General features: G+C 41.1%; 2 protein-coding genes and 1 long non-coding RNA gene across 4 annotated transcripts in view; 1 reads left to right on the plus strand and 2 right to left on the minus strand.

Moving 5' to 3' along the window:
• RTF1 (RTF1 homolog, Paf1/RNA polymerase II complex component) overlaps positions 1–11,062 on the minus strand; it is a 28,895-nt gene extending 17,833 nt beyond the window's left edge. The window contains exons 1-3 of the mRNA XM_027642224.1: positions 10,871–11,062; positions 9,068–9,178; positions 250–397 (exon numbers count right to left, since the gene is read on the minus strand). Of these exons, the coding sequence (XP_027498025.1) occupies positions 250–397; positions 9,068–9,178; positions 10,871–11,062 (451 nt within the window). The remainder of the gene's footprint in view (positions 1–249; positions 398–9,067; positions 9,179–10,870) is intronic.
• A 167-nt stretch (positions 11,063–11,229) lies between these two features.
• Positions 11,230–19,731, plus strand: NDUFAF1 (NADH:ubiquinone oxidoreductase complex assembly factor 1). Of its 2 annotated transcripts, XM_027642298.1 has the most exons (5): positions 11,231–11,354; positions 12,767–13,381; positions 15,257–15,442; positions 16,674–16,748; positions 19,289–19,731. In XM_027642298.1, exons 2-5 carry the CDS (start codon positions 12,884–12,886, stop codon positions 19,427–19,429), a joined length of 900 nt encoding a protein of 299 aa, XP_027498099.1. In that variant the 5' UTR covers positions 11,231–11,354; positions 12,767–12,883; the 3' UTR covers positions 19,430–19,731. The 2 variants fall into 2 exon arrangements, with proteins under 2 accessions (XP_027498100.1, XP_027498099.1); XM_027642299.1 differs by lacking the exon at positions 16,674–16,748 and having other exon boundaries at positions 11,230–11,354.
• On the minus strand, positions 18,387–19,292 carry LOC113946673. Its single transcript, XR_003527504.1, has 2 exons — positions 19,080–19,292; positions 18,387–19,016 (listed from the first exon to the last, which is right to left on the minus strand). It is a non-coding gene; the product is annotated as an uncharacterized LOC113946673 (long non-coding RNA).
• Positions 19,732–19,952: the final 221 nt, after the last annotated feature.

A 19,952-nucleotide genomic window follows, 5' to 3' on the forward strand; every position in this document is an offset into this window, starting at 1 on the left:
ATATGTCACACATTCTTCAACTGAAACAGCACTTGGTGTTGCAGTTGTAACAAAGTGCTCACAGCAATGCTATACTGAATTACACGCACTTCAAGCCATGGCAAGTTTAAGCTATCTTTACTACCAGTAACAGTGAAAAGTCTTTCAAGACAGTCTTTAACATCACCATTTAACATTACTCTTCAGTGTGCACAAAGGGTAACTTCCCTTGGAATCACACAGTAAGTACATGCACAAGTGTTATCTTACCCTCTTCAGGTGCCGAGCTCTCAGCCGAGCTGTCTTTATCTGAGCTGCCTGAAGAGGCAGCTTTGTTCATCTGCTTCTTCATGGCTCCTTTCTTCTCTGCCTTACCCGCTTTTCCCTTTTTTTTGTTTTTAGAACCTCCAACAGTCCACTGCAAGGAAAGAACCAAGAAAGGGATCATGAGACACAAACAACACTCTCTTCTCCCTTCTCCAAAACGCTGGAGTAAAAACGGTTGAGAAACAGTCCAGTACCTGTCAGCAAAAAATTATACAAGAGGAAAGAGGGAAAAAAAAGAAGAAGAAGCCAACAGGAAACTTATCAAATGAAAGCCTTTTACAAGGTTTTTTTGGGGTGGAGTGTTGTGTGGTTGATTTGGGATTTTTCTTTAAAAAAAAATCATTTATCAATGCAAGTCAACAGTGAGTATGACACTCCTTTTAAAAAATAATGAAGACTTTAAAGTCTGCAATATACAGCAAGAGAGGAGGTACTGAAAACATTTTCCTAGGAAAGTAATTTTAAATTACATGTCCAACTGCATTTGTAAAGATTAGCTTCAATTTACTATTAAATGGAAGCAACAGATGTGTTTCCAGAACTAGTTTAACCAAGAGTAAATTTTAGATTTCATGAAGCACGTGACAGCCTTTCCAAAATCTCAGTTTTATCAATATTACATACTGTCTGTATTTCTATGTAAGAAGCCAATAGTGCACTCACTCACAGATGCAGGTGGTGGCACTACTATCTATGTACACAAGGTGGAATCAAATCAGAATCAAAGAAGTCAGAGGAAAAAAAAAAGTCCAGTCCTAATTTTAATTTTTTTCTTAATATTATATCTTGATTTAACTTAGACTGCAGTTTCCAAGTACAAGACTTGTATCACCACACACACACAGATAGCCATTTTAAATTATAAAGTCCCAGAAAAACTCATATTTACCTTACAGTGTGATTTCTCAATAGAAATTGTTCCAACTACCTAGGTAAAGCCAGAAGGGAATAAAACCAATAAGGACTGCTTGTGTATTACTTTAAGGCTTTACAATATTTTGCATTTCAATGCCTCTCCTAGAAACTCTGCAGGCATGAGACTTTCAGGGATATAACAGGTCTTTTTCTAAATATATATATATTTAGACCATAATCCTCTTCATACCTGTATATTACTCTCATCTTTCATGCACATCACCATCTGTTCAAGTATGCAGTCTATTAACAAATATTCTTAATTCAAGTGAGCAAATACGCTTTTGCATAACTGAGATCTTGCACTCAAAACTGCTCTGAAGTGGAAAAAAAGCCACTTTAGGTTTGACTTCAGGTGCACAACAAGCTTTAGACTTCTCACCCATCCACCCTGCCCTGGCAGATGAATCAAGACCATTTCTGCAGGCAGTAATCATTCCATCAAATTTGATGAATTGTTCTGCCTGATTAGGCACCACCTTCAGAGAACCCTGGTGTTCAATTACTCTAGATGAAACTCAACCAAGTAGTTATAAGCTACTACTTGATCTGCTAATACCTTTAGAGTTTCCCAGGTTTTGATTGCTCTCACACTGAGTCTTGTACCTTCAATATTACCAACTGCTTCATCATTTTCTTTAAGCATCATCAGTATATCCAAAAGTATCTGTCAAAGACCATGCAGAATTTGTTATTTTATTTCCCTGAGGTGAAAACACAGTGGCAAGCCTTGCAATTCATACCCTCTGCAGGTACCCCGGTCTGCTATGGTCCATCGGATTGCTGAGAAACTGCAGAGAAAGTATCTGATTTTATACCACGCTGAGCTTGTAGCAAAGTCTTTACTGGCTTCCACATTAAAGTTTTATTTGTTCAGTGTTAACAATATTGCTGTCTAACAATATTTCTGGTTAACTATGCCCACGAAAATCAATTAAGAACAAGCTTGTACTCTTGCTTTAAACTGTTCAAACCTCAGCATTAAGGAATCATCTCCCAGGTGTATAGAAAAGTGCATTTTTGCTATTTGCTCAAGATCTCACCTACTTCAATCATACCAATGAAAACACAACAGGGAGAAAGTGAAACTAAGCATTTAGCAGTGATGCAGAGGTGCCTCCTTCCTAGAGCTCTGCCACTTCTTTTCAGTGTTCTAACACTGAATTATACCTCACGTCAGCATGCTGCACAGCAAGGAAGCAGCAGACAGAAAGCCACAGTATAGAACACAGTTATATCAAGACCTTGAGAGGTTGTGCTGAGATTAAAGAAGATCAGATAAAAAACAGCAGGACTTGAATTAATAAAATGTTTAACAGCTGTACATACATGGGTTACAAATCACCGTTCTCAGCCTTTAACTCACAAGTAGAATCATGGAGAGAACCTGGGACCAGGAAGATAGGACTGAAAAGAAACCTGTGTGACAACCTCTTGAACAGAACAAAACAAACAAAAACCCTCCAAACCAAAACAAAAAATAAACCAAAACAACAACAACAACAAAAGTAATAAAAAATCCACCCTCATCTTGGAAGTGTGTTTTGGTTTCTATTTCACCCTGGAGATTACACTTCATCTCACTTTTGTTTATGCAAGTGACCTCTATGTCCACCTCCCAGTTTAAGTAGTGTCACTTAAAAAATTCTTCCTCATCCAACTCAGGTGCTTCAGGGCTTATTCAGCTACCCCAATCTCTCATGAATGCCTGGTCATTCCTGGAACCACAACCAGACAAGACAAGAGTTAGAGCAAATCTTAAGGACAAATAAGTCATCACAACCAAGACATAGTCCGTGCAAGACTCTTTTAGGCTCACAAATTGCTCTGCAGACTCAGGAACCACTAGTTGTCATTTGGACACTGAATGACCTCTCTGCATTGTTCAGAGAGAGGAGCCAAAACGAAGACACAACAGATTAGCAGGTCTGGGAGGAAGTAACAATACTGGAAAGCCATGGGCTGCATCACAACCTGGAGTCCAAATCAAAGTCTTGAGCCTCCTCCTCATGCTCCAGCACACAGCAGAAATCAAAAAGGCAACAACATGTTCACATCCAACATCAAGTAAAAATGCACACACAGAGTCAGAAACATTTCTTTGCACTGTTTCCTTTAACTCCAAACAACAAACAACCACCACTTTCAAAAATTTGTCCTCTACTGAAGATTCTCCACATTCTCTCTTCCATGTTCCAGTCAGGCAGTACCAGTCAACTCTTCTTGCACAATTCCCATGACTATAACGCCTCCTCTAAACAGCCCCTCTATTCACCACTGCCTCCTTGGCCACCATCTGGAACCTGCCATGGTTCCAGACACAGCAAGTTAATAAATCCATGCAGAAGTGTACTGCAGCATCGCTTTTTGGTTATTGTTTAGTACTACTGAACAGCAGAGCTTTATGGTTCATTCAAAAGAAGTGGTCAGAAGAGCATTTCAAATTTTCCTCTAGCTGCCAAGGTTCACAGTGCTAATAACTTGCATATTTCTTTTAAGAAACAGTTGGACATGATGTTCTTAAAGGTCCTCGTCAATCTTCATAATTCTATCATTCTAAGAAATCCAAGATAAGCCACAGTATCTAGAATGGACTTGGGAAAAAAAAAACCAAACAACCCACCACATTAGAAATTACCTAGATCTATAAGTCAGTTTCTACAAAAGCAACTACACAGAGTGATTGAAGAAAATAATTTATTTCCAGCTATATTTCCACTAAGGAGATGAAATGAGATCATGGAGAAAAAAAAAAGTAAAAAGAAAAAACCACACACCTGCAGTGAGCTCAGAGTGCAGAATTGTTTTATCGCCACTGCTCAGATAGCTGCTGTTTTCTTCTATTCACACAGTATCTAAATACATTAGCCACCGAGACTTTAAGTTGCAAATAGGTGTTCTCCCAGCTTTCCCCCCCCCCCCCAAACCAGACAGTGGTGCACAAGCAAGGTTGTCAGCCTGCCCTTGCCATATTCTTCCCTCCTGGATATGGCTTTTATAAGCAAAAGACAAATTACAAGGCACAACAAAGCAAAACAGGTCAAGGAAGCAATGTGTTCCTTTCCTGGACCAGATAAACTTACACACCATGACAACACGACAGCTTACGTGCACCAAGGTACGTAGTATTAGCCTAGCTTACAAACTTTCATCCATTCATACAGGAAGAACAAAAGGCAGTCCTCCAGGCAAGACAGTTTCAGCCTGTCTGAAAACAAGAGCAGAAAGCAGAGATATGAAGACAAGGCAGTATTTACTGTCTTCAGGGTTTCTCAAAGCCGGGAAAACTCTACAGACAGCACTCTAGGAGCTCCAAAGAGGACAATGCTCTCTACCTCTACTTTTAAAACTAAATAGTAAATAAAAAGCCCTTGTTACTTTTCTTGCCTTTCAGGACTGACACCTGTCACGTGAACACCTCAAACACTTTCATGATGACAACAGCCTAATGATTAGAAAACTTTTTAGACCATTTTAGACACAGAGAAGAGACTCTAGGTATCATCACCAAAATGGAAAGCAAATAAGCAAATAAAGAAAACATTTTCTGAAGCCACAAAAGAGGCCTTGCCAGGAACTGGTCGAAAGAAGGCTTCATGGGCCAAAATATCACCAGACCCCTGATCTACCCCTGTTGTCCAAGTAGTGCTCTAAGGAGCTCACTGAAAGGTAACTGTGGACAATTATGAACTAGTAGGTTCAAATTCAGTTTAAGCTTCAAGTTAACATTTGCTCTATAAGTATTTTGAGGGGGGTCACGTATTGAAAAGTGGCAAGAACTTCTGAGTGACAACATCAAGATGGTAGATACCTAATGCCAATAAAGAAGCACCCTCCATCACCAAAACACACTCTGGGATGCTACTGGATGTGAAAACCTGCAAAGTTTTATTTAGGAAGCGTGGACCAACAGTTGGAGATGGCAAGAGCCATAAAACACTTGGTCAACAAGTGCCTTGCACAGCTTTAGCATCACCAGCCAGTCAACATCATTCAGACTAACAAAGGCTTAATGACTTCTCTAGAAGCTGTGGACAAAAGTGGGTATAAAATTTAGTCTTCAGGTAGCTCCTTTAAATTGCAAACTAGCATGGAGATAACTTCTTGGGACTTGATTTATGTGGAGAGCCAGAAGAACCTCTGAAGAACAGCAGGAGGAGGTACTGGACTCATGGAGGTATTTGAATTGATAATGTGATTTTTTTTTTTTTTCTGAATGAACTTTTCCTTTGTACTCATGGAACAGTTTTTGCTGAGAACAATCTAGTCATAAGGCCCTGTCTAATATCTAGAGAAGTCATTAAGCCTCTGCTATTCAGATTTGCACTTGCACTTTATTTGGGATAGGGGAAGTAACAGCATCTCTCTTCCTTGAAAAAAGATTTACCATTGCACCCATTAACAGCTCAAGGAAACTGACTCCAAGAAAAGACAAACTTACAAAGCACACAGCCTATAAGCTGTTTATAAGAAGATTAAAGCACAGCCTGTTTCAAATTTTCTAAGCTTGAAAAAAAGTATGGCAAAGGCCTCACAGGACTGGAGAACCCACTCATTCTTGAAGGTTTAACTAAGCAATATTATGAAACAAAAGCACACAGGAAAAGACAACATTAATCACTGTGATTTCTACAAACCCATAAAAGACCCCCCCAAAACAGAAGGAACACATGGAGTGCTAGAACTTGAAATGCAGTAAGTAAACCCAAACTTTCAAGTCCTTTCCTCAGAATAGGTGCATAAATCCCTCTAGGCCAACTGTTACTTGAGATCGACTTCCTCACTAGCTGCACCACTACTGCTCACCTCCTCCTCTGTCCCATAGCTCTTGACAGGATCTTCAGCTACAGTCTGCACATTTGTAAACAAAGGCATAAACAGATATTCCTCATTTAACTCTAGACTAGTAACAAGCATTCATGAGATAACCTTTCTGATCCTGGAAGTATCTTCTGCCACCACCCTGGAGGTGTTAAAAGACAACCAAACTCTTCATGACATTAGAATGAGTGTAGAAAGGTGTAAGGTCTTACACCACCACTGGTAACAATAAACCTTTCAAAAGAAAGGAGCTCCTACAGCATTGTGGTTTTCTGTCTAATCAAAACTAAAGTCAGTGAAGTTGTTGCAGAAGTCATCCAGGCTTCACCACACAACAGAAATAATTAACTTACTGCAAGCAACAATGCCAAGATAAAAGAAAGTGCAAGGGCCCAGAATTAAGCTACTGCAACTGAGGAACATCATCCACACAATGCCTTTAATTGGCAACAACAATACACTGTGGACACACACACCTCTAGCACGGTAGCCCCAGTAATAACTTGCCTAACACCAAACTGGTTACATGCAGAAAGCTACCAGTTTGAGATGGTGAGCTCTTGAGTAGACATGGCCACACATTGATCCACAGATAAAGGAACTATCTGCTTCCACATCTGTGTCCAGCTTAGTATATCTCCCTGCAAAGGTAGCACTTCTTATTGCAAAGCCCTGCAGTCATTGCCATTTATCAGTTCTCTGAACAACAGTTTATTGTCAATTCAGTCGTGCATTTTCCACAGAACCAACAAAAGACAGTTCAGAGCATCATTCCTATTTTATTGCCTGCAGCTCACCTTCCGTCCCTTGGCTAGGAAATTTGATTCAGAGGTCCTTTAAGTGTTACAGAAACCAGCATGTGGGTGAGAAGTGCATTCTCACTGAGACACATAAACATAACATTAAAGATCTAGTGAAATCCCTTGGGCACTATTGTATAGATGTGGCATGATTTGTACATGCTATTATTCAGTAATTCCAAAATGCTTTTCTCTCCTCTATGCCCCACAAACTTTCCCCCCTTTGAAAAATGCAGCATGCTGCATTATCCTCTGAAGTAGGGATTTAGGCTCCTTTCCTGTACATGCAGCATACTGTTGGAACATTTAGCACTTTCTGGGAACCACACAGGACATGCACACTGCAAAACCTATGTACATGGGTATGATTTAGCACGTTTGCCCAGGGCAACAATTTTCATGCTTTTGCCTCAAGGTCCTTATCTTGCAGGAAGTCCAGTAACACAATTTCAACTTTTAGACCCTCTCTCCCAACCCTCAAGGTTGAACAAATTTCAAACCAACACCAAGAACACTTATTAAAACCAAAGTAGTTTAGCAGTACTAGTGTAGTCAAGCCTAGGGATGCGCACAACTGAACGACTGGCAGAAGCACAAGTGTTATAACCCAGCCTCTCACCCTGCTGTGACAAGCAGTAGTTCAGAATGCATATTTCAGGCACAGGAATAGAAGCAAGTGTCCTAATTACCTCTTCTCTAAATCTTTTCCTCTTGCTGCATGGAGGTCAGAAAGAACAGAGTATCAATTAGAAATGATACAGATTAGAAAGAGTATCAAATGTACCCGGTGCAACAGCGACACTACTGCATCTACAAGGTATTTGCAAATTCCTGAAGAGATACATTATCATATTCTACATATAGTGGAAAGGTAGACCTTATTACACAAGCTAAAATTCTATCCATTTTCAGAGGTAAACACAGAATGGAAAACTTTATCATTCATATGCTCTTCGCACTCAAGTCCACCTTCCCAAGCAAGCTGATCTCCACGCAGCTTAGAATAAATACACTGTGCCAGCAGAGCTGAACACAGGGACAGACTGTTACCCAATAACAAATCCAATATATCTGGCCCATTCAGAATTTTCTCTCTTTATGCCTTAAACATAGATACAAGAACCTCGTCTTTTAAGAAAAGGATCGATTGAAATAGACTTCCAACCATATTTATTTCAAAAATGCTTCAGAAGGAAAATTTTTTCACACATTCGTCACACTTATTGGAAGAACTCTGCTATACTGCCAAATGCTTAATAGTTTATCATTGGCCTATCCAATTGGTCTTCAAGTTGCCACAATAGATAACCCTTCCTGTACTTTCAGAAAACAAACAAAAAAAAAAAAACAAAAACCCACACCAAACACCTCTCTGTTAAATTTTTAAGAATAGATGGAATAAATGACCTCACTATGCTTTGCTGAAAGCTTGCAAAAGACATTTGTGTGCCTTCAAGAAAGTGTTTTTACTCAAATACCCACATAACATGTTGGTCAGTTTCTGGTTTAATAAGTCTATTTCAATTTTCCTTTCTAGACGAAAGAAGAGACTTTTAACCAGCTTTTAACCAGAATGTGGTACCAAGGACAAATACTAAAACCAGATCCAGCAGGTAAGCACTGCTGTACAAGGAATTGACAACACCTAGAACAAAGTAATGCTAAACTTTTTCCTGCCCCTTTCTTCAAAAATGTCAGTCAAAACATGTCTTGCATGTCCAAATGGCCAGACAGCTAGTTCACACAGTTCTTGGAGAATCAAGGTAGTTAAATAAGACAGTTTTACTACCTGTAAAATAGTACCACCTGCCCTGACCCTTCTAAAGCTGAGAACCTCTCTCCCTGAATTCAGAGTCCAGCTTTAGCATCTTCACTGCTACTTCAACTGCAAGCATGACACAGGAAAAACACTAATTTTAAGCAGGGAGCTCATCAGACCACTCAGACCATATGAATGTGAGATTAAACCAGTAGTCATCTTTACTGTAGACAAACTATTTTGTATACAGTTAGAATTCAAAGTATATTAATTTTAAAAAAAAAGGAAAAAAAAAAAAACAAACCATCCTCTGGCCTTAATGGGTCTCCATCAGTTCCACTGATGGCCAGTCCCACTTCATGAAGTCAGCAGGCTAAATATACTGTATGATAAATGCACTTTCACTGCTTAGGTACGATCAGAAAAATAACCCATAGTAATTTCATTGATAATATGACAAACTCACCTCATCATCACTGTCTGATGTCTCAGAGTCTGAAGATGCTGTAGGTTTGCTCACAGGTGGTTCCTTTTCTTCAGAGTCACTGCGTTTCCGTTTGGCCAACGATAAGAGCTCCTGTGGTGAAAACATACAGTTATTTCAAAGAGTCATAATTAGTTTTACCAATCCAGGTTGGTGCACACGCACCTTCTCTGCGATATCTGGGCACACCCCAGTAACATTATTCCCACTAACTAGGGAACAACGTAGTACCATTACTTTTTTGGTATAAACAATGTAAGACAAATTATTTTCAGAGTCATGTCCAGATTTGTTTTATTTGGATTGAGTAATAATTCAAAACCACACTAAATACACTGTGTAGCATTAACCCAAAAAGCTGCTTCTAAACAAAAGAGATGTTTGCAATTAAAAGGGGAAATACTTTAGGCATCATCATAATGTCATGGCCGATAATATTCAGCCAACCTGTTCAATTTCTTTTTACTGTCCCTACACACTCAGTATCCCCACACCCTCAAATCACACCACAAAAACACTGCTTCCCTGCTACCTAATCTTAATCTTTGCACATATCCCTGCTATTACAGTTGCTACAAACAGTTGAGTGTAGGAGGAAGCACCTACTACTCAGGTACAGATGCATACAGATGCTTCCAGTGAGTGATGGAACATATGCAGAGCCATGTGGTTATTCCTACCACCATCACTTCGACTGCCTGATTGATGCTAGAGCTAGTCCAACTCTTTCAGTCTTCAAGTTCTAAAGAAACTATCAAACTGATACGCTAGCAGGGAGATACTGGCAGCTCTAAAAGGCTCTAGAGGTATGCAAGATCAACCACACCAGGGCATGCTCTGCTCCAGTGTATTTGTCTAACAGAGCATTCACTAAGCTGCAAAACTATTTTTAAGTGTTTGGGAAGGCTTTTTATTGAAACATTGCAACATCTTCTATATTAAAAACCCTGAAGGTCCAACAATTAAATTACATCAGACAGTGTAGGCTTCAGCATATTTAATCAGCTAAACTTCTCCCCGGAGCAAGTACTGCCATAGAAGCTGTAACACGCTTCACCTATAACGTCTTTATTTACACTTTGAATCGCACCATCAGTGCCTGCTACACCAAGAAACGACTCTTTAAACGCAGCTCCCTCCAAAGAGGAAGGGGGCCCCCATTGCAGCCCTGACACGGTTCAGATATTGCACTTACAACCCAGGGAGATGCCCTGATGACAAATAAATAAATACTTGCTCTTGTTACACCTATAGTCTCCTAACTCAATGCCGTTTCTCATCAAAAGGGTTCCCCCAGCGCATCCACCAGGACTGAGGGGGGGACATTAAACACGCATTAACACTCTGGGAGCCCGCCTGCCCGGAGGGGAGCAGGGACCTGACACGCTGTTCTCCCGCTGCCAAAGCAGCACCGAAAAGTTGCCCAGCCCTTTGGGCCTCTTCCCCCACTACCCGAGGGGTTCAGACCGCCAGCAGCCGGGCCTCTCTAACCCCTCCTCAGGGCCAGACCGCCCCTGGGCATCCATCGCCCCTCCGTCCCGCCGGCGCCGAGTACCGGGCCCGCGGCAAGGAGCCCCCGCCAGGGCGGGCCGCCTGCCAGGGGCGGGCCGGGGACCCGCCGGAGGGGCGCGGGCTCTCCCTCGGCGGCTGCGGGGTTCCATCGAGCTGAGGAAGGCGAGAGCGGCGCGGAACCTCCGGGCGGGAGCGAGGGGGGGATGGCGGCGCCGAGCCCCGCGCGGGCCGGCGAGCCCAGGCCCAGCGTTCGGGTCGGGCCTGACCGCGCACCTGGTCCAGGTTCTCCTCGCTGCCGCTGTCCTCAGTGTCGGAGTCGATGAGGACGCGGCCTTTCCGCTTCTTCACCATGGCGGAGCCGCGGTGCCCCCTCCCCGCCCCGGCGGCGGCGGCGGCGGCGCTCGCACGGCCCGGCCCGGCCTGACCCGCGCCGCCCGCCCGCCCGACACAAAGGGCACCGCGCATGCGCGGCCTGCGGGGCGGGGCCAGGGCGGGGCTGCCGCCGCTCTCCCGTCGCGGAGCTGCGAGCTGTGCCTGTGCCTCGGTCCGCGGCCGCTCCTGTGGCGCCCGGAGACCCGCGGAGGGAAGGCATCGCGGGAGGAGATCGCGCCAAGGATCGCGCCAAGGATCGCACCGCGGCCGCCGGAGCAGGTGGAACATCAGCGGCTGAGGCCGCCGCTGGCGGCGGAACAGAAGCGGCGCGGTGCGCGTTCCGCCGCGGGCCCGGGAGCAGCGGACCCGCCATGGTGGCGGAAAGGTGAGGCGGCGGCGGTGCGGGGTCTGTCGGTCATGAAGCGGGAGGGGCCGAGGCGGCCGCTCTGCGGGGACAGGCCGCGACCGCTGGTGTCCCTGTGCCGGCCTCGCCCCTGCCCGCCGGGGTCGGGAGAGCGGGCGGGATCCCTCTCGGTGCCCGGGCCGCGGCTGAAGCCGAGGCGTCGCACTGCTGGGTGGTGGGTCGTGGTGGCGCTTCACCGGCGAGCTGCTGAAGACTTGCCACAGATGGGCAAGTCTTCAGCAAAAGTAAAGGCAAAAAGTAAAATGTATTAAAATTCGCCGTTTATCTCCTCCTTGATACTCGGGGGAAACAAGGAGAGGAGCCAGGGTTTCCTGTTCGGGAACTTTTCTCCAGTCTTCCTGAATGCGTGATGGAACGAAATGTGAATTCCTTCACTGCAGCTTTAGCCCACAGTGCACAACATAATTGGAGTGTGAGAACAGCAGTAGTGGATTTTACCGTGGGTAAAGGGAGGCATGTAGCATGTAGCGAATATATATGTGGAATGCCAGTATTTGTGGGGTACTCCATTCCTAAAAGCTCACGGAAATTGAACACATTTGACGTAATGTTTGGATTTATTCTGTGGCATTAAAAAAATAAAAGAAAAACCAAAAACCTGTCTAACTTTATGAGTCAGAGGTAACAGCCTCTGTACAGAGCATTGAATGTGGAGGCTCTTCTTTATGAATTAGAGAATAGCAATGTTGCATAGCTGCTCCTACCAACAGTGATACAGGGAGAAGGAAAGAGAAGATTTTCAGAATTTTTCCAAAGCTTTATTTAAAAAAACACCTTATTGATTTGCAGTCTTTCATGCTCATTTTTTCAGTCTTGGCAATCGTCTCTGTAATCCTAAACCAGGTACATTGATGGGGGCAAGGAGCTGGATGAGGCATGTAGGATGGCTGCTGCAGGACTTCTTATCTGAAAAGTCTTGTCATCTGACTGTCAAATGAGACTGTCATTCTGGTGGCAGCAGGGTCTGCCTGTTGTGAATTTGTGGGTTTCTTGCAGGGGATAATACTTTGTTTATCAGCTTTTAGAAACCTTCTTGGATTGCTTTTGCTGGTGTTGCTCATGGCACCTGAACTTATTTCCAGTGGAAGAGAAGAACAGGAATTATTTTTTTTTTTTTATTTTCAGTTTTATTTGAAGTGTTTTACCTGGGTTTTCTTATTTGCTTGGGGATTTCACATTGTGGGAGGAGAGGAATGCATAGGGTGGAAGTCAAGAAATAAACTAGAACTCTGAGAAAGTGTGATTATTGATGGTTTTTTTTCATTCCTTTTTCCAATGACTTAGATTTCTAGTTAACACCGAGTTTAAAATTAAACCATTTCGCAAAGCATCCTATATGCAATTTTTTTAACCTCTTCTTTTTTGTTTTAAAGGTGAAGCTCAGCTACAGTAACTACAGTAAAACAGCTCTGGATTTTGTTCTTTGTTCTTAAATTAATTTCCAACCCAATAATTGCCTTACTGGAAGTGAATTCTTCAGTTTTACCAATATGACTGTGATGTTGCTGATCAATGCTTCCTTACGTGGTGGATGCTGCAGGCACAAAACTTTGCTCCAGTTGCTTGGACCTCTCCTGAGCCATTCAAAATTGTACAGCAGCTACAGGAGGCCAGGGGCAGAGCCTGAGAAAAAAACACTGTGGCAGAATGCTGATTTCAGCTTTAAGAAGAGTTTTGATGTCTTGAAGACTCAGCTAAGCTTACTGAAGGAGGAAACCCAAAATCACTTAGTAGGACCTGAAGGCCGTCCATTAAGTCAGTACCTGTTGGAACAGACGAGGGTGTTGTGGCAGTTTCGGAGCCAAGAAGATTTAAATAAATGGGTTATTTCCTCTGATGTAGAGATTGGAGGGAAAAGTGAAGTTTACCTCAAGTTGAGTAGGAATAACCAGGGTGCTCTGCTGTACGGAACCCTCAATACGGAAGCACCTCGTGATGGGGAGACAAAATACAGTGGATATTGTAGTATGAGAGCTAAACCACGGCTGGTAAGTACAGCTCCATGTTTGCACAGCTTTGTTACTGAATCCGAGGGCATGTTTGTGTAATCCCTGTGATAGCAAGTAGGCTGCTGTTTACTACAGTTGAAACTGAGCACTTTCAGGAGTATGAGATATTCTTTCAGGGGTGTCATTGCTGCTGTATTCTTTGACCTGGAAGGAACGTAAAATTTTTCTTGGATTTCGTTTTCCTTTCTTATAAAAGGAATAATATGTGTTTGATCCTTGCAAATAGAGGGTCTGTAGTTGTAGAATCATTAAGGTTGGAAAGGACCTCCAAGGTCATTGAGTCTAAATGAATCTTTATATCCAGAATTGGTATGATTAAATTAGATGTCTCTCTAAATTTGAAGTTAATTGAATGTGTCATAAGGAAAAAATTTCTGGGCTTTGACTTGGTCTCTTCGTCAAACTTGGTTAGGGTGAACAAGCTCATCTTTTTTTCTCACAGGAACAGAAAAGAATGCTTTGAATGGAACTTTTAAAGGTCTGCCTCCTACTGTACATCAGAAAAAGGGAGACACAGATCTTTGATAGCTCAGAATTGAGCAAAATAGAACCAGAAATGGATGTGCTTGTTATTGACACTGCTTGTTTCATTCCTTATTTCTAAGTACCTTTAAAAGCAAAGGAACATTTTGACTCAGTGTCTAAAATCCTTAACTGTTTAGTTTGTTCTGTTTGTGTTTTGGCACAACTACACAGGTAAGATAATTTCTGGGCCAGAATCTTGAAGAGAAGAACATATCAGCAAAAAACATATCAGTGGCAAAATCAATGGGTAAATGAGAAACAGAAGAAAACCAATTAAAATGGTGACAGTGGGTCAGACGAGTGGAACAACAAGTGGAATCTTGTCTGAATTGAATTCTCATGACTGCTACTGATTTGTGCAAATGTGACCTCCTAATTCTGAAGCAGTGAAGTGTATCAGTCCATCTTTATAAGGCAATTTGAAATTGGACAGTGAAAACATAAATACAAAGACTCTTCTTTATTTAAGTAGAAAGGCTAAAAACTGTCAAAACCATAAAATCAAATAGCTACAGGCCTTGTATTAATATATTGATGATCTAGTCATACTGTTACCTACAAGATGAGTTAGTAGAAGGATAGTCAATATGTAACCCATAGTAGTGCTGTAAAATAAAGGGGAAACATCTGAATTTTTGGTGCTAATTTTGACTTCATTTAAGCAATTCTGGTCAAGAATAACCTTGACCTTTGCTCTAAGTGACCTCAGTGTAACTCTCTGAAGACTCTTGGATCTGCCTGTATACAAATGGCAACAAAGATGCAGATCTCTGGAAAAAATGCAGTTGAGAATTAGACATGCTTGCTGTTGGTATCATTTTGCACAATTAATGAAAAAAGTGTTGGAAAACATTAAATGCTCCCAGTGCTTATGTTAGTCTTCAATTGGGAGGTTATTACGGGGCATAAATTATCCCACTTCTTCAGTTTCCTGTCATCATCTCTGAATAATCTAGAACTGACCACAGAATATTAAACTTAATGAACTACGTTAAACTTAATGAACTATGTAACTACTGATCCATTACTATAGCATCTGTATACTTGCCTGGTGGGGAATTCAGTCCTAGGAGGGTCTGATTTCCGATACTTAAAAGATTGTGGCTTATAATTGAAAGCATTAGTCCTCAGGGTGGTAATATTGCAATTTGTGGGCTCTCTAATACAGTGCTGAAGGAAATCAAGTGAGCTCAGCATTCAGTGTGATGAAAGAATAATCTAAAATTTTCATAATAACGAGGGCAGTGATCAAAGCAACAGTGCTCTATTCTTCATAATAAAAGTTTCCCTTATTAAGGAGAAATAATTCTATTTATTAATAATTTGTAGGGATCTTTCAGAAGGAAGAAGTATTATGACTGGTCAAACTTCAACAGTTTGTATTTACGTGTCCGTGGTGATGGCAGACCTTGGATGGTAAACATTTATACAGACCCTTACTTCTCTCATCAGAAGGATGACCTCTACAACTACTTCATGTTCACCCGAGGAGGCCCATACTGGGAGGAAATAAAGGTAAACTGATGAGTCTTTCAAACTAATGAGACAGTCTTGGGGTCCTGGCCAAAATACTGTGAAAGGGGAATTCTTTCAACAGTCACAGTTTATTTCTATTGCTGTCCATTCATTGTATTTGTTATACAACAGACATGTGCCTTTGGCTTGGAAGTTCCCAAAACTGGATTGTGGGAGGGCCTGCTATGTCAATTGTATTAAAGATTTCATCCACTATATGTTCACTTAAATGCCTGCTGTTGGCTATTACTGAAGTATTAGGATAGATATAGCAGTTGAAGCTTAGCAGGTGTTGCCATGAATATTCTCTGTGATAACCCTTTTATCTATAATACAAATGGGCATAGGCTGGTGTAGGATTTGTTCCCTGTGACAGGATTTGCTTAATCCACAGCCTTGCTGGAGTCAATCAGAGAGTCAGAGGTGTGGTTTGTCATTTGTGACCCTTGAACCTGTGACCCTTGAATCTGTGACACAAAATAATATTTTTTAAAAATGTGAGTTGCAGCTCTTTTCTGATGCAACTTGGGGACCTTTCATAATTGGCTGATGACAATGATAAGGAGGTTTGCACATCCTTATGAATTGGCTTTGTGTGCTTCATAATACCATTGTCCAAACATATGGGAACAGCCCACTGTTTCACGGATGAGGAGTCAGGAGGATGAAAGTCAGTGTGTCATTGCTGGCTTGGTTGTTTTCCTCTCACCCTCACCAGCCAGCCCTCCTTTCTTGCTCCCACTGCATTCAAAGTAATTTCTACATTATTCTGAATTACTTTGCTGGAGTACTGATGTCTCAGTACGAAGTTTGCACTATGAAATCCACAGCCTGGGTACACGTGAGCTGCCAAGGTGCACACATGCCAGACTTTTCAATAATTTCTGGGTTATGTTGACGTGTTATTGGAAGGAGATATTCTCCTTTACCAGGAGATGTAAACAGCCACCTTCTGTGCTGTAGCCCCTCGCTGTGTCCTAACAGGGTAACACCCTGCATGATGGCTACAGCCACTGCAGAACAGTGCCCGGTGCTGGCTGCGACTGGCTGTTAGAAAGAGTTAATGCTGGCACGTTTCTTTGTGCCAGTTTTATCTACCCAACTGATGCTGATACCAGCTGTAGCAGTGTTTTTTGGTTTTTTTTTAACTAAGACAGGCTTTTTTATTTCCTTGAGTCTCTGTTTTATATACTGGTGACACTAAAGTCTTGTTTTGTTGTGTGTATGTCAGATTCCGTTCTCCAAATTCTTTCTCTCCAGTCGGGGAAGAATCCAGGATAGCCAGCACCCTATCTGGCTAGACAAGGCAAGTTTTCTATAGGTTTTCTGTGTCTGAAATTTCATTTGAAAATGCAGTATGAGGAACACACAACTGCTCTGTAAGAAACTCAGAACTTCCTTTAAGATCATATTGGCATGATATAGATAATTTAAAAATCCTTCAATATTTCTGAATTTAAAATTGAAGGGCCTCTTCTTCTTATAAGGTATTTTCTTGTGTGCTTGCCTTTGCACTTAAATTATCCTACTTTGTGATAGCAGTGTCAGTTTGCTTCATAGGTGCTCCAAAAATATTTTAAGAAGATTTATATAACGAAGAAACAACTCACAATGCACTTAGCTTTTCAACAATTTGTGTGTGTGTAGTGATCAAAGTGACTAAGCAATCTCAAATACTGGTTGGCACGGTACTGCCAAAAATAGTAGAAGTATCATAAATTTTCTTTATGATACAGAAGACTGTCAAAGATATCATATTGTGATATCATTTATCTGAGGATGTACTATATCAGTGACCTTGACATGAACCGTAAACTGATGTGTTTATAGGCTATTTTGGAGTTTTTTTCAGGCTTCCTAGTCTGAGTAAATGCATTGAGTATTTTTATTTATTTCTCAAAATGGGTAGACTGATTCAGAGGAAACATGATGAAAAAATTGTTTCTGAATCTTTTTTTTTCTTTTAAAATTCAGTGACTCTCCTGTATATGTAATTGAGGGCAGCTTAATACCCAGTGACCACCAAAACGGAAACAATGTTAGAAATATATATGGGAAGAAAATAAAAGGACCATTACTTGAATCAGTGTTAGTCACCTGAAATAGTGCATTCAGTTCCTAATTGCCTTAATGAAAAAAAAACCCAAAAGATTTGAGGGTAATTCAGTGATTGACAGCATGAAAACAATCTGCTTTAAAATAGAAGTTGAGGCCGTAGAAAGCAAGTATGAATGATTTGAAGGTAGATCAGCTACAAGAAAAAAATATGCATTATGGATGAAAGTTGTTATAAAAGGCCTATGTTTAAATATGGCCACCGAAGAATTTGTCAGTTTTTGAAATATAGTCATTCAAAGTGGTAAATGAAAACATAGAGTTGTATATGGGGTGTTTAAAAATATTTACTAGGAGTTAAAGGGACTAAACAATACTTGATCTAAGCATCCTACACTTTATTTTTGTTCATGGTTCTTATGCATAGTATTTCAGAGTAAAAATTATGAACTTGCAGTGTAATTTTACAAACATATTTTAAAGAAACCCAAAAACCAAGGAAGCAAGGTATGAAGGCAATTTATGAAATCGTGATGTCTTGGTCACACACAGAATCCTACAGAATATTTGGAGCTGGAAGGGATTCATAAGGATCATGGAGTCCAACTCTTAAGTGAATGGCCCTCAGGGTACTACTATATGTTTTCCTAGGAACCAGGGAAGGCAGGAAATAATTGTTAAATAGGAATAAGAAAGCAGGGAACAGCCAAGGTATCTAGGGCTTGCAAAGGAATAGATTCTTCAGATCAAAGAGTTTAGGTGCCTCCAGTAGTCATCTGCAATGTGAATTGGAAAGATGGAGCTTTAAAAACTCTCCAGGCTCCAGAAGCCAAGAGGCTGTTTGTAGAGCTACGAGGGCAGAATTTAAAGCATTAAAATGGTCCAAGAGGAATGTCAATGCATTTAATTTATTTAGCTTTGTTCTATTGTTTATTTGACATACATTTGCAATATATGTTTAGACTTGGACAATTATTCATCTGACACATTATTTTCCTGAATGTACAGCTGTTCTTAAAATCATGGCACTGCTCAGATCTGTACTTCTAGCAGGGCTTCAGGGCAGCTTGAGTTCAGGAGGTGGCCTGCACTGGTGACTCAATTTACCATAGAACTGTTAACACTGGAGTCTCTGAAAAGTGTTTCATAACATATAAGACCTGAAGGAGCTTTTGGGCAAGCCACAGGCTAATAGAAATCATGCCTGAGCCACACAGATTTTTACGGAAGTTACTGCAGTTAGAATAATTCTATTTTTTAAAATGGGAATAGTGGTGGAGAACATTAGGAAAGGAATAAACAGCGTTCTTATTTTTAAGAACATTATTCTAATTGGGAAACAGTGGGTAAGAACTTAGTGTGACTATTAAACTCAGTATTTAAGTTTCATGCTTTTTAAAACATCTGGTTTAGTATGATCCTTTCTGTCCTTAATTAGATCTTTATCTTTCCAACTCACAAAAGAATTGTACTTGACTTTATAAGAAAATGTGTTTATAAACCCAATCATGATGAAACCCTGAAGGATAAAAATTGCAGTGTTGCTTTAGGCTCAGGCTATTTTAAATCAAGGGTTCACTACAGCGGTAGAAAGTCAAATGTGAATCCATTTCCTACAGGGGTCTGTATTAAAAATGGGGAAGTGTTCAAGCCTTAAGAAAGGCTGTTGCATTTTGAACAAATACCAGTTTAAAATAAATGGCCATGAGTTGTTTGTAAAGTATGGAGTGAGAGGTACAATTTGGTTTGACTGTAACATTATAAATACTGTTCTATGTATCTTTTAATTAGATTAGTACCCTTGGATTCACAATCGGAGATAAAGTAGATGGTCCGTTCCAGCTGGAGATAGATTTTATTGGCTTGTTAAATGACAGAGCTCATACAGAAGAATTTGCCTATGAAATGTATGACAAGAATACTCCAGTCTAAGGTGGGCTGGTCTCCTTTGGGACATTCTTCAGATATTTGGTTCATTGTTATAAAATACTTATTAACATGTGGCTTATAACAACTTGAAGATCCTCTGTAAACTTTAAAGAGATAAGTGCCTGAAGTGTGACACCACTGGCATCTTGAAGCTTCCAAATACAGAATCCTGGAGAGACTGTACAGACATTTACTGCACCTAGCCTGAGGGGAGTTGTGATGTGTTCTTACGAAGTAGTAACTCTTCCCTGGGTAAGTTTTAGCTTCTGTCCTGACCCTTACTAAAATAAAAAGTATTTCATGAGCTTGTTGCAGTTGGTTTTTTGTACACTACTTTCATTTTATACATTACATGGTTTGTTGACAGTTGTAAAACACTTGAACCTGGCTAGTTTTAAACCAAAAAAAAGTCTGATGAGAATTTATCCCCTGAGGACTGGTGCTTAAGTGTGACTCAGCTGCTGAGATTTACAAACAGCAGCACCAAGAAGTGGAAAAGACTGAAGTATTGCAACCTTTAGCTTTG

Source organism: Corapipo altera, unplaced genomic scaffold (assembly GCF_003945725.1).
Source record: "Corapipo altera isolate COAL_440 unplaced genomic scaffold, ASM394572v1 23b, whole genome shotgun sequence".
Taxonomy (NCBI): domain Eukaryota; kingdom Metazoa; phylum Chordata; class Aves; order Passeriformes; family Pipridae; genus Corapipo; species Corapipo altera.

Excerpts from the sequence above, each read along its gene's own strand:
- NDUFAF1 (XM_027642298.1), top strand. The coding sequence starts at position 12,884 with ATGACTGTGATGTTGCTGATCAATGCTTCCTTACGTGGTGGATGCTGC. Across the intron at positions 15,443-16,673 it reads CATACTGGGAGGAAATAAAG|ATTCCGTTCTCCAAATTCTT; the intron begins GTAAACTGATGA and ends TGTGTATGTCAG. Across the intron at positions 16,749-19,288 it reads ACCCTATCTGGCTAGACAAG|ATTAGTACCCTTGGATTCAC; the intron begins GCAAGTTTTCTA and ends TCTTTTAATTAG.